Raw genomic sequence first — 18,540 nt, 5'->3', positions numbered from 1 at the left:
GTCCTGGGTTGTTAATGTTTACTGATGAAAAGATCTGCTTGCAGTAGTATCTTGTGATTTCTAAGCATGGCGTCGCATTTGAAAGATGGATCAGGGAGGTTATGTAAGACTATACTATTTGATCAGATTTATCATGAAATGCAAAAGGTGACAGCGAGGTATGATTGTGCGGGAAAGTGTCACATTTGTTCATCTTTGAATCGAAAGTATTAGTTTCTAAGGGAAATAACACAGATTTTGTGGAATTATAAAAGTTTCAGTTATGATTACTTCTCTCCCCCCACCCTGACCCACACATTCCCATGTCAGCTACTGGAAATATACCTGCAATATACACACATACATGTATGGGAAAAAAGTATATGACCACAGCATTTAAAATGCAAGGTGAGGCTATTAAACATTCTAGTACCTGAAAAAAATTCACTGGTAAGATCATTTTGAAAGAAATGTGGTTACAGTCTTTTAATGTTCAAGCAGGTATGAACAAAAATAACCACTTCAAAATTTAAAATTTCTTTTTTTTTAACCAGATAGATACATCAGATGTATTTATTACAAAGCACAATATTCTCAGTGTGTGTCTTTGAGAATAAAATGTTTATGTACATCAGGCCCATTTTTATTTATAAATATAAAAATTTTGTCATGTGGTCATGATAATGGCTTTCTCTGCAGAAAGTATGAATTTATAAACATTCAGCAAAAGGAGTGAGAATTTTCAAGTTAGTACTTTAAGAGTTGTGCATGTGCAGATAAGGCATTTCGAACCATGTACCAGTTTTTAAAATGAAATTTGATTGGTGAAAGATTTTCTCCATTTGAAAATGCTCACTTTCTTTTAATTATTTTTAGGAAAAGCTAGTCATATACCAATGCTTTTTTCAGACTTTCTTCAAATAAAAAAAAAAAAAAAAAAAGAAGCAATATAATGGACACAGTCAGATCACATACAATGAAATTATTTGTAAATGCCATCAATAATACACTTAGACAGAATTTCACATTCATTTTGTAAAACATTTGTGCACATTATGAGAAAGCTTTTGATATTTATGAGTACACATCAACTCTCCATTACCTTATCCTTCATCAAAAAAAATAAAAAAAGATGTGCAATACCGTGTTGTTGGGACAGTAAACTGTAAGAGGTTCTCGACTTCTCTGGTGTAATATATGAAAGGCAGAGAACAACCATCTCAATTCCTCTCCCTTATTCTCTCAAAGAAAAGATACTTTCACTAGCCTACACCCTGCTGTCTTCTGCTCTGATGTAAACCACACTTACCTCTTGTCAATGAAGCCTGCCTCCTACAACTAGTTTTGTGAAATATAATTTCAAAGATTGGAAAAAAAAAAACCCCAAACCTCTTTCAACGGAAACAATGGGGAAAAATTACAAGATTTTTAAATCTGGTGCTCAATAATTAACAGGAATATAAATGAAAATGCCTTTTGAAAACCGTTAATAACTGATCCACATAACTCTTAAAGCCCTTAGTGTGTGCTTTTGGAGCACTGAATAGTGACAACGGATTCAACTTCATACCCTCACGGACGACCCAGCCACAGCAATTCCATCCCATTACCGGCCATCTTCCTGTTACTAGTCGTTCTCTCACTCACTCTTTCTGGCAATTTTCAAACAGAATTTGTGGAGAGAGAAAATGTTTCCTTTAACTGCACTTGTATAACAGACACTTATGTTTAAAATCATTAAGGCATTAAAATAGGTTTAAAAACAGTCATGAGTATTTCATCTGATCCCAGCGCCAGACAGTTGCATCATCACTAACTGCTATGAGAGTGCTGCTGTCTTTGGAAATAGCTATCTGTCTGATTGCAGTGTTACACTTCTGGTGTGTTAGCTTGGTACATCTGAAACAGAGATGCATAAGGAGATGCCTTTAATTGCTAGTCATTAAATAAAACAACAATCAGACACCTCTGAACAAAAGTAGCATTCCAGCCCATTTATATAATCCATATATTATGTACATAAGCAAGAAAAGGATAGTTATATTTAAGCTAGCATGATAAGTGATAGAGTATTCACAATAAGCTCATAAAGAATTTTGTACAAATCGTGCTAAGCAGTGATAAGTTTACAGAATGTAATGGTTAGAATCCAAGTGCTTACTTAGTCTGTGAGGGGTCATCTACATCTAGGTCCCACAGAAAAATGCGTCCAACTTGGTTACCAAGTGCCATAATCTGCATTGGAAAAAAAAAAACCACATAAAAAATGCTTTACAAAACAAATCCAACCAACAGGAAGTATTCTTTATATTATGAATTATCTGAAATTAAATCTGTCTGAATAAACTTTCTGTGAACTGCTCATGTTATAAACAATATTAGAAAATACATAACAGTGCTGAAAAAATCAGACAGTGAATGTAAGAAAATAAAGTTCAAGCACATACTATATGATTCAAGAACTCAATTCAGGAAGATTACAAATAAGGCAGCATTCAATTCCACAGGAAGTAATATTAAGTCATTACTGGTGGTTCTTACCCATTTATGTTCCCCAAACCCCCTAAAACGCCTATAAAACAGAACAACTACCTGTTAACTCATTTACTTATGTTTTATGTGATGTTCAAAATGATGAATTAGTGCAGTTCAGACAAACTTGATTCAAACTCAGATTATTTGTTTTTAATAAAACCTATTTCTCTGTAGTAAGTCTTCAAAAAACAAAAGTTGCATAAAGTGCAGAAAGGCATAGGAATCGAGCCACCAGGTGCAGACAAAATAATTCTTTGATCACCATCAACAATAAATCCACAGTAATTTTAAGATGTAAGTACTGAAGTTAAGGGATACAATCTGGATTTTGAATTTTCATTTTTATTAAGAAAATCTCAAATTAAATCAGTAATTCATACAATGCTATATCAACTACATGCAATAGGGAGTCTGTACTATGTTTTCCAAACTTTAACACAATTACAATATTCTTAAACACCAGTTTCAACTATGTTGCTTTTTAAAAAAGTGTAAATGTATCCATATGGTTTCAGATTTTGATATGGTCATCATAGATAAATGGTATATTTTCATTTTAAGTCAAGCTTTTTACAAGGACTGACAATGTTAAAGGGAGAGAATTCATACAAAAGAGCTTCCGCTTAATTTAAAGGTTTTTGACACCCTTAGATGTTATATTGGCAGCCCGGATCTCTACAATGTAATAAATACACCATTTAAATAAGTTAAACTATTCCCTTTAAGAATGGTTAGGGTTAGAAACTGTTTCGGGGGAGGGAGAAGAGGGAGGAAGGAGTTATCTACCCAATAGTACTCGTGCAGTCTTTGATGCTACTACAGATTTTGTTAAGTAAACACCTTTGACATTGAAACCTTTCTTTAGGAAAATGGCTCTCAAAACATCAGTGAGTTGTTAAACCTCTTAAACATCAATACAGCCCCAGCCATTATGGGAACAGCCCATCTGGTTGTCTTTGAACTACTTTAACCAAAAAACAAACCTCTATAACTTTTTGTTTGTCAAAACATTTCTAATCCTGAAAATAAAACAACAATCAAACTGAAAACAAATGTCATGTGTCAAGCATACCTTCTGTTGATAATCCAAACAGAAGCGCATGTACCAGATTTCACATTCCCGATAATCAAACCGATGCAAAATGCTGACTGAATCATCTGTCTTGGAACCACCATTGATGGAAATATTTGCATCTGAGCCTTCTAGAGATCCTGGCTTCCAGCAGATAATACAGTTTTCACATGACTGAAAAATAAAAGGCACTCTGGCAAGATAATAAAGTTTTCACATGAATAAAAAAAAAATGGCTATCAGGCAATATTTTTTAATGCACAAGACATTGATTAAAAAATTCTGCATTGTGCAATAACAACAAAAAACTTAAGCACAGGGTAAAAATACACACACAAATACACACAGTGCCTGGCCTAGACAACATGCATATTTTTTAATGTTGGGCACATGATGCAGGTCTTGAAGTGGTGAAAACAACATGTAAAGAACTGCAAACCTTAGATAATATGAGGTTGCCTAGCCATCTTGTACAGTCAACATAGTTCCTATGGATGTCACGTGTGGAAAAGTCTGGGAAATGGTTCACCCATGTAGGAAATGGTCTATGAGAAACAAAAAACTTTAAAAATGAACAGATCAGTAAATGAAAAATCCTATTCAGATATGCTAACAAACCACAGTTAAAGTAAAAAGAAACCTGTGGTAACATTTTCTATAATAATCAACATCATAAAGAAAGGTTTGGTGTTGCAAAATAGTTGACACTAAAAGAATAAAGAACATTAAAGTATGAAATGATGACAATGATGTCAAGGAACACTAAGAAAAAATGTTACCTGCTGTTCTTGGTGTTGTAGGTGCTGGAGAGGCTTATGATGCTATTTATTTCTTCTGTGTCAAGGTGCCACAACTTTAAACTGTGATCCATTCCGCAAGAAACAATTTTTGTTCCACTCAAGTTAAAATCCTGTGAACCGTGAGAAAGTATTCACCATCATGGAATTGTTTCTAAGTCATCCTAAAGTTTAAAACGAACGCTGTTTATCTTTTGAAATATTAGAGGTCATGTCCTAAGTGTATCTAAAAGATCAACAAAATATTCCTCACACAGTGTACAAAAAATGTACACATTTTTCAAAGTAACAAGTCAATTTTCAAGAATGTTTCTAATGATTTTTGCTTACAGGGATACATGTGTTAATGTTTAGAACAAATCTTCAATACTTCCAAACTCCTCTTCATTATGATCTTGATATTCTGCAAATAGCATATTGATGTGCACTCACTAAAGTCTTCAATGCTAACCTAAATACAATCTCTCATTTCAAGCAGCTAGGTTAATTTTCAGCAAGGAATGCTGTGGGTTACACAAAGTTTATGCTCGGTGAAAAAAAAATAGAATCTATAACTTATAGGGGATATATTTTTCTCCTAGGAGTTATGGGGGGAAAATTCCATATTAAAACACTTTCAATGATATGCATAAAAATGAAGTTTAAACATATAAAAAGATATTAGCTACCCACTGCACTTAAGACTTCATCTCGATGTCCATCAACACCACCAAGTATGAGAACACACACTCCAGAATGGACATTCCACATGCGAAGTGTGTGGTCTTTTGATACGGAAAGAAGCAGGCTGCAGTTCCGAGGATGAAATTTTAGCTCATTCACTGCATTCCCATGTCCAACAAAATGCTGAAATCAGATATGAAAATAGCTTAGTATTTTTTTAAAAAACTATTTTTGAGTTTATTTCTGACATTTAAGTTACTTTTCATTAACTTATGTTTATTCATTTTTACACGGTGTACGACCACTAAACGCAGGACTAGACATCACAGTAATCATGAAATGTGTGTATACCTGTGTCAAAATTTTCTTTCTGGAAAGACATTTGTATGTAATAATATGTAATAATAATAACAATTGGACTTGTAAAACACATTTCCTGTTGTGGGCGCAAGCTCATTACTCTGCATACAAAAGACTTTTAATGAACCAACAGTTAACCAAACAATAAACATAAGCATCAGTTAAAAATAAGGAAAAAATGCATGGATGAAGAATTGAGGAGTGGGCAAAACTATTCTTTTCATTATGCAAGACATTTCTGAAAGAAAATGGTTTTGAGGCTGTATGCTTCAAATGTAGACACAAGTTCAAAGAGAAAGGGGAACAGAATTCCAGTTAGCCTTACGACAGAAAGAGAGCTTAAAATGAATTTCTCTCGTCTGATGTATGGCACAGAGAAGAGGGAAACTCAAGCAGACCAAAGTCCAACTTGGGTGGTAAGCTCAGTAGCTCAGATAGGTATGCTGAGGAAAAGCAGTGAAGACAACGGTAGCACAGCGTGGCGATCTTGTAATCAATGTGAAATCGGACAGGCAGCCAGAGAAGCCTATGGTGTAGCATAGTGCATTTTTTGCCTTCAGAAGACAGTAGAAGCAGCATTATTACAAACCATTTGAAAATTGTCCTGTAAGTAGGGAGATCGAGTTGCAATTTTGATTTATCTTCCTGCCATGCTTAGTTTATAAAATTCTTGAAATTGCTTTGTACCTAGGAATCAGACTCAAAGGTCAAAGTCTGGACTTGAAGAGTTAATGAAAAATAAGAAGGCAAGTGAACAGATAACTCTTGCTCTAAGGCATAACGATATCCCCAGCCCACCAACACCTCTTGTGTGTGGCAGCTTCTTTTTCAAAATTATAAAAAAAGTTAAACATTATTTCTTTCTAGCATTACTTACCCTAATACACTGCATAGCTGACAAAGACAAAATTCTTATTATGCCTCTTAGTCCAGCAGCTGCCAGTAAAGGCTGGCCATTCACCGGATCAAAAGACCAGGCACAGCAGTAAAAATTTTCATCACTCTTTTTTTTTAGTCAAGAAAAAGTTGACCTCAAAATATCAGACCAAGGAAATAGACAAACATAGACAAACACTATTTCAACAAACTGAAAACTGGCAACAGAAGAAAACATGCATCTGTGTCTCTACACACATTCATACTCCTATGCCTGTTACATTGTTTCCAATTGATCTCCTTCATTATATAAGTATATTACACAAAGACTTATGTCACAAAATGTTTAAAACTAAGAATTGTTATCCATAATTATTTGACAGCAGCATTAGTCATTAAATAATCATAAAAATTACTATTTGAGAAATACTTAAAATTTCATAAAAAATTGCAGATGCAAACTGCACTACTATTCTACTATTCTAACTACTAAAGCAAGTAGGATACACTAGGATCGCTATATGAATGTAAGAGCTTGATCCTTCCCCCATCTTGACACTCATATACCGTCACCTGTGCACAGAAATAAACATTAAGTACTTTAAATATACAACCCATAAACTAATCAGATATAGTTAATGGTTTCATTTTTTAAACTTTAAAGCAGCAAATGAATGGAACTTGCTTACCAGTGATAAACTTTTACAAACAAAATGATGAATATTTTATTATTTACTTTTTTCCCAGAAGATTCAAACTATTTTTTAACAATTTACAAAATATTCTATTTGAAGCCTTATCACTATGGAAAAAAAAGAAGAAAAGTGGGAGAAAAAATCCTTGAGAAAATTTAAGCATTTTCAAAACAGCAGCAAGAATCAGTTCTCTTCTGTCTCTTTCTTTTTTCCCTTTTTTTAATTTTTTTCTCTAAGTTTCTAGACTGGGTATTTTCTTCAGTTACTACAGTATGGCATAATCTTTCAAGCTTACTCTATTATGGCCAACAGTAGCAAAGATGACTGGATCTGACTCAGAGCAATTCAGGTTTATCTGTACTCCAAACAAAGGTTGCCCATGGTTTTCCTGAAAATGTGTGTGACAGACTGGTATTTGAATGAGACTTATTGCTTATAAAAGCCTGTGCGTTGACAGTATGAGGCAGCCATACAGATAAGTTACTTGTTAACTCTAATGGGAGAGAAATGGTGTATGTATATGTTTGTTTATATACATATATCAGTATGAAGGCACAAGGTACAAACACGTTGATATTAAATTATGTAGATGATCTGCTTTAAGCCAGTCATAATATACATATTTTACTTTATCTGTGCACCAATTAAGTTAACAGAGAAAAGGCAAAACAAAAAGAGCTCATGCATAAATTATTTAGGGAAAACAGAAAACAAGTCATAAGACAACTGTGGCATGAACATTGAAACATGCAATCTTTTTACCTGATGTTAAAATTTGCCCTAAAGGTTTCTGTAATCTTATGGAAATTTGAACCTACTTTTATAAAATTGGTGCACTTATACTGAAGCTTGCACTTTTTGGGCTGCTTGCTCCAGCGGAAACCCCGGCGAAATGTTGGTGTGTCACTACGAGACGACTCTTCCTCTCTTGTACTGGCGGTGCTGGAAAGATCATCCTGCGAGGACAAAAGAGTTTGTTTATTCAATATGTGTAATTATTTCACAGTTCAGTAGTTATTTAAAAATTCAGTCAACTGGGGTCTATGCTACATGTTTCACGTCCCTATTATAAATAATACAACGGAAAGACTAGAATAAATCGTCTGATCCCTAGAGAGATTTAAGACTATGAAATGAGATGCAATGTGCGGAAAACAACATCTGCATTAAATAACATGAAAAATAATCGTGTTAGAGTTGGACCAACAGTTATTCCTCGAATAGCATTCATAACTAAAGCGGGAATATACGATTGATTAAATCCTCCAAACGGTGGAAATGATATTTTATTAGAACAACATTAAGAGCAGATAAGAAAACAAAATTTTCATACTAATTCATCTTCTGAACGATCGACTGTGATCGAAGTTGACAGTCGCTGTCTTTTAGACAATAGAATCATGCTTTCCTCGCTGTCAGACATTTTGCGCGAATACAACCACGTGACGGTCATGTGGGAGGTAATTTTGGAACATGGCGGGAGATCAAAGCGATCAATCGCAGTCAGATTGAGAGAGGCACAGAACATTGACAGAAGAAATGATCATAACATTAACGAAAACAGGGATGTAGAAATACCACTAATCTTAGGATAAAGATGTTAATAATTGGTGAAATGAATTGCTGTGGGGTATGTTTAACACCAGGATTAAATGTGTGTGCACAGAAAACGTACAATTGAGGTATACATAGCCATAGGTAATTTAATTAAGAAACTAAATTAAAAAAAACGTACAAAACAAAGAACAATCAAAACATGTTATTATAACGCGTAGGAGATCCATCTGTTATACAAGAAACCGAGAGCAGCTAAATGATGCCTATATAAGGTGACCAGACGTTTCGGGAGTTATTATATATGGTGCTGTCCCCTGGAAAAGCCGAAAAAAAAAAGCGAAAGGCGGCCGGGAGGGGAGGAAACAACGAAAGGCTGTAAACTAGGAGACAACAGACTGTTCAACATTTAAATTATTAATCAAACGGCGAAAGGCAAAAGCCGAAACCGAAGGCATAGATGCGAATCAATGTACGGTTATACGATTTTTTAAATACTACCGGGACATTGATCGACATTTTAATTAGATGAAAGCGGGACATTTTATTATGAGCAGCTATGGCTGGGCATGTGGTCAAAGGCGGGACTGTTCCGCCTAAATCGGGAAGTCGGCTGGTCATCTTACTATATACAGTATATACTATATTGCTATGGTTAATTAAGATCCAAATGCATGGATATAAGATCCACAATAAACAAATAGAAAACAATAAAAACGAAGAAATCCAGATATAGGCAAACCTTTATCTATTTTTTTTTACATCGATCTAGCCTTCATCTATCTACCTAATCCTCTTCGTGCATCAGGTTGCACACAATTTAAGGCCTCAACCAGAGTCCGCCACCGATGTCGATCGGCTGAAACCCGCTCCAGGTGACCCCAGGTCCAGCCCTTTTTTTTCATTTCCCTTTCCACTGTTCTTCTCCAAGTTTCCTTTGGGCGGCCTCATTTTCTTCAGCCGTCTGGAGTCCATCTTAGGGCGACTTTGGAGAGGTCTACTGTCTGCTGGCGGAGCACATGTCCAATCAATTAATTTTGCTAACGCCTTTGTTGAACCTGCGTGGTGATGGACTCGATTGGTTTCAGTTCTTCGGTGGAGTTCTTGCCTGGTTGGTGAAGGTATTTGGTCAAAAGATGTTATAAGTATGCGCCTGAGGCGCGCTGTTTTGGAAGACGTCAAGTCTGTTACTGATAGTTTTGGTCATCTTCCATGATTCTGATCTATAGCCCTCAACCCCCAAAGAAAAAAAAACCAACAGCAAAAAAACAACAACAAAAGCCAAACAAATGCCCAAAATATCTTGGAAAAAAGGCTCAATAAAGCAAAAAGAAAGAGTATATACAGTATACGTACAAGAATTACAGAAAATGTTTGTAATGATCGAGACGTTTTTTGTGACGGACCCCTGAAGAAATACTTAAAACCATTTTGTATTGTATTGTATAATATGTTGCTATAAATTGTTTTAAGAATCCTGTAGCTCTTTTGAATTGATAGAGACTGAATTTAACCTGCTGAAGGTGTGATGGAATGTTGTTCTACAGAACACCTGAATATTTTAAACTCGTTTTGAATATGTCATGAACTCGCGGAATTGGACTATTCGGGTGTGTATGTGTAGGGGCAGAGCAAACGCCATGCTGACAGTAAACGACGTTCACATTCTTGCCTCCTCAGTATCTTTTTTGAGGGAGCGGCTGTCTGTCTGCCTTTACGCCACTTTAACACTGATTGCTGCAGCTTAATTGTTTGTTCACGCACATTTCTTAGAAGCTCTTTTCATCCAATCCCTGCCCGAACATCTTGCTACGCGTTGGTCTTGGTACACAGACAGCAGTCCACCTATACACGTCCATGATCCTATGGAGCCAATCACAGGGCTACATCTGTCGACAAACATGATAGGTTTGCAAAAAGTCTCGTAAAAAAGACAGAAGTTAAAATTAGAAATGGGCTGAATAAAAAGGGTCATATGCTTTAACTTTGTTATTCAATATTTATTTTTTGCCAAGCTAAATTCTCTGTCTCGATTATTATCTAATCGAATGCTCTCTTTTAATTCTGTGCAGATCTGCTGCCCGAGCCTTATTGCCGGCGCACGAGTGTCAAGAAACACGAAAATACCTGATGCTTTTACGGCACCAGTATGCTTCGAACGTTAATTCTTCGTCTCGTGCACCACTTAATAGCTTTTGTTGAACTTATTGTAGGATTTCTGAAATTTTTTCCTCAGTACAACATTCTTTCTAGTAAAAAATGTCTTCCTGCGAAAGTACAAGCAGACGCCAAACAACTTCGGAAACTCCCTCAACACATCGGACTGATTGTAGTGGAAAATGATATTTCTTATAAAGATTTGGCAAATATTGTGGTGTGGTCTGTTACAATGGGAATTTCATACATCAGTATATACGACGTAAACGGTATGTATTGTACCATTAGGCATGTGTACTTAGTGCGTGAAGAGATGAGCACCTGATATTTACACTACTCTGCACTTTGACCCCCTTATTGCGTGGATGTATGAGTGGAGGTGCATTTGATATGACACCAGTGTATAATTGTGCCGCAATAAAATGTGAATGATATACAAATGTTGTGGAACGTACTCAACACTGGCAATTGTGACACTCAGCGTTGCCTATCGAGTAGAAACAATTATTATTAATCAATGTAATAGAGCTTCAAATTATGTTAAGAAAATTTACCAAGGAGGTCAGAGAGCTTCAAAAATATCCCATTTGGCATCGGAAAACGTTAAAGAGTTTGAGGTTTGATAGCGTAAGACATTGTGTAATATTCCACAAATATTTCATTATTGCTTAGTAAGTGTTAGTTGCACAATATAAATGTAAACAGGATAAAACACCCTCATGACATAATGAAGATTACAAAGTATGACTAATTCATATACACTGAGGTGTCCCTAAAAACTCCCAACAATTTTGAAACATTGCATGAATACTTCTAATCAATTTTAAATTAGTTTGAAAAAACTTTGCATTTTATGAGTGTCAAACACTGACTACCATCAGTAGTGGTTACATAATAATGAAGAACGTTTTTACAATGGTGATTAAATTTGGTTTCATGTAGCTGTGCAGATTAAGTCTTGGTCATCAATGACTAGAAAAGTTTCAGTAACCTGATTTATTATTTATTAGAATACCTTAGTAAATGTTTTACATGGCTTCCTTAGTTGAAGCATTTTTATCTGGTGCTGATTCTTCAAATATATTCATTGAAAGCAAATTTGACATATTTAAATTACAAATTAAATTTTGAATATTGAAATTGCAAATAAAAATATGTATGCATAATATTCTCAAAACCATTTATTTTATGTATATAGCAATAAATTTGTTTCCACATATTTACAAACAAAACTATAGCAAAAAGTAAAAACATTTGGCCATATTTAAATTTAGAGTGATGTGTGTTTTTGAAGAGATTAGTACAGCTAGCCAATATCACAATTTAAAAATTATATTTGTGATGTCACCTTTGTTTCAGGAGAAATTAAAAGAAACAATATGCAGCTACAGAAAGAGATTGAAGACAGCAGAAGAGAAATGAGTTTTGACAAAGAAAATACAGCTAATGAAATTTGGATATACTGCCATGGTCTTTATACAGAACAGAGGGGTATGTTTGAAAAAAAGCTTTGATGTCCCCCCTCAAAAAAAAAACCCAACTGATAATGTTTGAACACAATTTTCAATGTTTTTGTGTGTTTAACACTCTAAATATTCTTTAAATTTGAGTATTATATTTTTTATTGTTTTTAAATATTGGCTTTTGACAATTGCTGTCTAAGAAATGAAGGGTTCTTTTATATATTATGTCCATGTTTTGTTGAATCCACCCATTATGTAGCATCATTATACTTTTCAGTTTTTTGTTGGGTTTTTTTTTTTTTTTAGCATTGTATTAAGACTGTTTTTTTTTTTTTTGCTGTTAGCATCTTGTCAGTCATAATATTCATGTGTTCATAAGTGATTGGTATTTTGTTTAAAAAAGTTTCTGTTCATGAATTCATACATTTCCTGAAGAATTTTTTTTCTTATTACATTGCTGGGAGAGACAACTTGTTAACTTCAAAATTATACATTATACATAGTGTGCCATTTTCAGCACCAGTTAAATAACTGTCTTAAAAGAAATGGTTTGGTTGTTTTTTGTTTGTTTTTTTGTGAACACAAATGTTAAGATTCTGTAGATTGTTATTTTTATTTACTAACAGAAGTATTTATTTTACATTTGTTAAATTTGTGTGTTGATGCAGGATGTCTGCAAAATGCAACATGTTTATACATTCTAATTCTAACTCGTTCATATTAGGGAGTGGGGACCATGTGTTTTTTGAGTGTTTACATTTAGACTGAAATCAATGGGGGCATACATTTTCTTTGGCATCTTTGTCCATCTGTCTATGGAAGAGCAGCTAGTTAAATAATGGGGAGGGAGTAAATCGTCATATGTCAGCAAAGTGATGTTTAAAGTGATGTTTTCCTCGCATTAACATTTTAATTACAAAGAATGAGGTATAAGTAGATTTATATCAACTTATTACTATACTACTGTCACAAAAGGACATTTAGTTTTGAATTGTAATGAAACAAATGCGGCAATTTAAATTGAAATTCATAGTACAGACGGATTTTTAGGACTTGGTGGTCCGCCATATTTTTTACTTAAGTAAAGTGGTCCGCGGTCCGAAATACTTTGAGAACCACTGATCTAGCTGTCGACAACGTAAAACATTTGCTGTCATTGCTAGCAGCTAATCTTTGCACTTTTTTAAGACTTGACAACGCTTTTTTCATTCCATGAGAAAAATATCTGTTTACACAAGATTTTCTTACATTTTGCTACTCATGCTTATCAATAATGTAAATAGCAAACAGATTGTTCTATTATTAATGCTAGGTTTACTAATATCTCTTCATTATTTCTCCCAACTGCTAGCAATAGGCTGTGGTGGCAAGAAGGCATGGGTCCATCTGTTGAGTGCTGAAGATGGGCAGCAATCACTGTCACTTGTAGCCCGTTGCTTGTGCAAGCAGGTGTCCACACAGCAGACTCTAGCAAAGGACATCTCTTCTGACCTGGTTGATAAGCTTCTTCATGGTAAGTGCACATCTCACAGGATTTTGAATATGCTAATTGTAGAAAGTACTGTCAATTTTGGTCTATTGAGTACACCCGTATATAATCTACACCCACTAAATTAAAAAAAAAACACCATACTTTTTTCACAAATAATCAGCACAGGTTTATAAGCTGCAATATATAAAACCTCAAAGCTGCATATCATAGGCATTTCGTCTCATTTTCGGCATGATGAGGGTGTATCTTTCAGCAACTGATCTGAATGCTTCAATTGTATGTGGCTTTGATTTAAAAATGTGAACAACTAACACTGTAACCATGTTAATAGTTAACACTGTATTGTGGAGCTCATTGAAAAGTTAATCGGAATCTGAAAAATCCGCAAACAAGCCACATCGTTGTTTAAGCCGCAGGGTTTAAAGCTGGGGGAGGGGGTGGTTGCTTATAGTCCGAAACTTATGGTAGCTTTGTGTAATTGCTTGAAGATAATGTCAGGGATCATAAACAGTGGCTGCGTTCTTTAGGCAGTCTGGAATAGCAGTTTTAGTTAGTGGCTACATGAGAAGCGGTGCTGTACAGTTAAAAGATACCAAGAATAAATTTGTGAGGTGTGCTTTTAGTTTGCGGAAACTGATCTTAAATGTTGTGAAGTGATAGTTTTGCTTGGATACATAACGTTTGAACACTAACTTCATTCCTTTAACATGAGTTCATATATATAAATGACTATAGAAAGTGCACAATTACAGTAGCAATGTTGCACAAGTTCTACTTACAAACCAATGTGTACACTATATGCTTAAGGTATTGCTCAGAAATATGGAAGCATGCATTCATTGGGAGGAGGCATGCTAGTACACAAGATACAAGTTTGCTATGACTGTACATAAAATAAATCTTGCTTTAACTATGTGACAATATTTTGCATTTTTTGAAGTTATTAAATAAAACTGGAATGAAACTTGGTTAACATTCTTGGGGTTCCTTCCCCAGACATATATTCATTTCCAGATCCAGACCTTTGTATCAAGTTTGGATCCTGTGATAGTCTGTTGGGGTACCTTCCTTGGCATATTCGTCTCACAGAAATTTTGTATGTACTTTATCAGAAGATAAAACCTAGAATATTGGTTGGAATAAGGCAATAGACCATTGTGCTGATCTTGAATTTTAGCTATGATATATTTGGGTTTGTGATAGTATGTGATCATGCATTTAGTCATGCAAGAAAATAAGTGATTGGATGTAATTTGTGTAGATGGATAGATATATGATGCATGCAATGGTTATTTTTTTTTAATTTAGAAAAAAAATTGCAAAATTGCAATGATCTGATGGGGTATAGTAGTAAAAAGCAGTCAGGAAATGTACATATATAAATGAATATTAATACTGCAAATTCAGTTTAAAGACAAAGTGCGTTACCTGGTCATTTGCAGTTAATTTGATTTGATGTTGCTGTTGGCTAATTGTTGATGGTGTATTGCAGTCCTCTAAGATATTTACTTCATTCACTAATCTGCTTTCATTAAGTTGTACAGAGTTGGTTACCTGACTGCACATTCCTATTCTTGAAATGTTGGCAGGTTTGTACCATCACATCGGGGACTATCCTACCCAGCTTTTTTCTCCACCATGACACTTTATTCCAAATCAGAACAGAGGTTTGGAAAGTGAGATATGATATGGACTGTCAAACACTGCTGGATCACATTCACAAGAATGGTGCAGGAAAGAATTGGTGTAGTATTTAAGTCTCAGATCTGACATTTTGGAGGACAACAAGACTTACAAAATTAGAACTGCTGGTTGAATGGACTGCAGGACTCTCAGTGACAAAGGCTGAGTGTTGATGTACTAATATTCAGCCATCAGGTACCTGGTGGTGTAGCCTATGTTTGTGTGAATATGTATATTTGTGCATGTGTGCGTTTGTGTGTGTGTGTTCAAAATCTCTTAAACTTAGATCCATTGGTGAATGGGTGTAATTCCTAGGCTGCATCTTGAAGTAGACATATTATTGCCACATAGACTCTTTGGCATTTTTGTTCAGTAAAGAACTACACAATTTACTATTTCTGAGAAAAATACAAAGACTATGTTAAAGATTGCTCTTCTTACATGCGCAGTTCCATATTTTCCTGTGAGCTGTGTAGAAACTCTAGGACATAGAATGTTTAGCAATTAAAGCCTAGGAGCCTGAAGAATATTTCCTGGAATACATCTTGTTTTTTCCTTACTTTTTTTTATTTTTGAATGCTCTTTTGCTGATATGACAAAGCTATATGCAAAATCTTTCGGACACGATGCACGTCATAAGCAGAGTTTTGTTGTTAATGCTGGTGATATTTCATGTTAGCAGTGTGTGTGTGTTGTAAATGTGTGTTCGATGTGTGTGTGTGTGCTGTATATGTGTTTGTGTGTGGGGATGTATTGGGAATAAGAATACATGGATGAGGCAATGAGGCCAAGCTCAGAAGCCCAAGCTTATTGGTTAGCTTCTCAGAACAAGCCTAACATCTTTGATGTTCAAATTCAATATTTCAAAGAGACCACAAGCTTTTAATGTGTGTGAAAAAAATGGCAATGACAATTATTGTATGAAAATTAATACATGGTCGCCTTAACTTTGAAGACCAGGAAAGGTGGTTTTTGCTACAAGGTGTGGAGCATTGTAGTACATGTACTTTGAATTATAAAAATAATAAATAGGAAAATTTTAAATGATCGGTATAGTTCGTTATGTCAAGAGAAAAGACTGAATCAGGACATGATATCAACATATTTTTTGTATGAAAATTTTCTTGTGCGGCAACTTTTTTATGTCATAGTTTTTTCTTGCTGGAGACTACCATTAATATAGGAGATGTTGGTCACATTTCTTGATAAATATAATGCTATTGTAGTTAAGCGATGAATTTGGGATATCTCCTGCTTCCTGAAATGGATCAGAACTGCTTGAAAGCCTTCACGTTAGCTTATAAGGATAGTTATTTTTTTTAACAAGCAAGATAGCTGTTGGTGATGGTCACATTTTTCCTGTATTTTTTATAGGTAAAGTATTTGAGGTGCTTATGCAAACGCCAGCCATTTTGAACTTTCTTTTGTAGCATTTTTATGGATCCCAATTTACTAGTGTTAAAAATAGTTGTCTTAAGTACGTATGGCATTTTGTAGGGACACCACATTTTTGAATATTATTAATTTTTTTTTATTAATAACATACAAGAGCTATTAGTTGAGTAAAATTAATATTAGATATTAATGATAAAATTAGAATTGAGGATTTTCTTTTTTCATTTCAAACTTTGATGATCATTGTAAGTGAGAGACAAGCCCTGAAAAAAAATGGAAGAAGGAGTAGTGCCAATAATTCTTGTTTGAATGAACTGCTTGTTATATTTTCCAAACAACTATTAGTGCAAAATCTTTAACAGTAATGTTTAGCTGGTGTTCTGTGGTACAGTGGTAAATAGATTGTCACCAGTTCTTAGGCATATGCTATTGGTTATAAACAAACTTGTTATGGGAAAGGGGGAATCAGGAAGCCTAGCTTGTGTGATGCTGTGGCTGCTGCGTGCGATATCTCCTTGACAAGTCTGCAATCGTGTCGCCATAGCAGTTAGTTGCCCCTTGATGTCGCTGGGCGTAGTTCTTCCAGGCACGAACTGGGGTTGTAGGTTGCAGATGTCCGAGAGTTCAGAGTCCATCAGATTAATTTTAACAGCACGGATCGCAGATTTCTTACACAGTCATATTTAAAAGATTTGAGGGCAGGTACGTCTACCGGTCTACCGTGCAGTTGGGCACAGCAGATAATAAGAGTAGCTCACACCGAGAGAGGGGTGGGGTTGGGGTTTGCATGCTTGATTTCTACTCAGTAGCCACCATTTCGACTCACACCCGATAAAACTGTCCGACTCCCGTCTGTCTTGTCCATGTGTGTCAGGTCCGGTCCACATCTTGAATCGTCACAAGCCGCCTCCGCATTGGATGATATGCAGTTACGAGATTCTGAGCTGAGAGAAATAAAAATTAAAGTTGTTAATAATATTCTTGAGGACCAGACATGCTGATGTGTCGGTCTCTGTGTCTTGGAGAGCGGTGAGTGTGGATGAGTCTGTGCGTGTGTGTGTGTGAGAGAGAGAGGTGAATCTCTTGCTGTGAATAAACATGCGCACATTACATGGCGCGTTCACACAAACGAACGCACTCGACCAATAAGCAATTACATTTACAGAAAAAGGAATTTCACACATTAAAGTCCACACAACAGCGGCTGAATCGACTTAATGTTGGGTTGGTGTTGGGTTTCTGTGGCTGATATCAGCGAAACATAAGAGTTAAGTTTTATCAGTTGCTTACTTTCAGTTCTGTTTACTGGACTGGCTGCCTGGCCGTGACATAGGCCCACCCCCTCTCCTTTCAGTTCATTTAGGAGAAGTTAGTAAGCAGCAAAAATAAACCTTGATTGTGCGCTCACTCTCAACTAAAAGCACGAGCCAAGACAAAAAAGAAAAAAAATCAACCCACAAAAAAATTTAAATATAAAAAGTGAAATTTGTTAACTCGAGTATGTCTGTGCGTCATGTGCCAGATATTCGGAGACAGGTGCAACACTTGATAAAATCTGGAAGTGTACATCCTGTTTTAATTGTCATAATTTACTTCATATACAGCGTATATCAATTCTGCGGCACTTGACCCTTTCTAGGGGTCAAACTTTTGTCACAGCTCGTGTCTAGGAGGACCTCGAAGTCTGTCCGCAGTCTGTTTGGGGTTTGTACTCGTAGAATCGTTTTAGTGCGAACAGATAAACTGCTTCAATGGAATTCAAATTTGCAATAATGCCTCATACTTTAGAGGCATAAGTCATCGTGGGTTGTATTTGCCC

The 18,540-nt window shown here is 35.4% G+C and overlaps 2 protein-coding genes across 2 annotated transcripts; one reads left to right on the top strand and one right to left on the bottom strand.

Annotated features, from left to right (window-relative positions):
- Nucleotides 1-438: 438 nt before the first annotated feature.
- On the bottom strand, nucleotides 439-8,410 carry LOC112567081 (polycomb protein eed-like). The gene is made up of 11 exons (XM_025243625.1): nucleotides 8,311-8,410; nucleotides 7,796-7,933; nucleotides 7,273-7,365; nucleotides 6,790-6,855; nucleotides 6,284-6,409; nucleotides 5,056-5,229; nucleotides 4,366-4,496; nucleotides 4,026-4,131; nucleotides 3,587-3,760; nucleotides 2,141-2,214; nucleotides 439-1,878 (listed from the first exon to the last, which is right to left on the bottom strand). Exons 1-11 carry the CDS (start codon nucleotides 8,398-8,400, stop codon nucleotides 1,746-1,748), a joined length of 1,305 nt encoding a protein of 434 aa, XP_025099410.1. The 5' UTR covers nucleotides 8,401-8,410; the 3' UTR covers nucleotides 439-1,745.
- A 2,193-nt stretch (nucleotides 8,411-10,603) lies between these two features.
- Nucleotides 10,604-17,697, top strand: LOC112566815 (dehydrodolichyl diphosphate synthase complex subunit nus1-like). The gene is made up of 5 exons (XM_025243191.1): nucleotides 10,604-10,957; nucleotides 12,048-12,179; nucleotides 13,503-13,664; nucleotides 14,640-14,739; nucleotides 15,233-17,697. The coding sequence occupies exons 1-5, from the start codon at nucleotides 10,681-10,683 to the stop codon at nucleotides 15,321-15,323; spliced, it is 762 nt and encodes a 253-aa protein (XP_025098976.1). The 5' UTR covers nucleotides 10,604-10,680; the 3' UTR covers nucleotides 15,324-17,697.
- The last annotated feature ends 843 nt before the right edge of the window (nucleotides 17,698-18,540 follow it).

Source organism: Pomacea canaliculata, linkage group LG6 (assembly GCF_003073045.1).
Source record: "Pomacea canaliculata isolate SZHN2017 linkage group LG6, ASM307304v1, whole genome shotgun sequence".
Lineage (NCBI taxonomy): Eukaryota > Metazoa > Mollusca > Gastropoda > Architaenioglossa > Ampullariidae > Pomacea > Pomacea canaliculata.
Note: the sequence above shows the minus strand (reverse complement) of the source record. Positions and strands in the feature narration are given on the sequence as shown.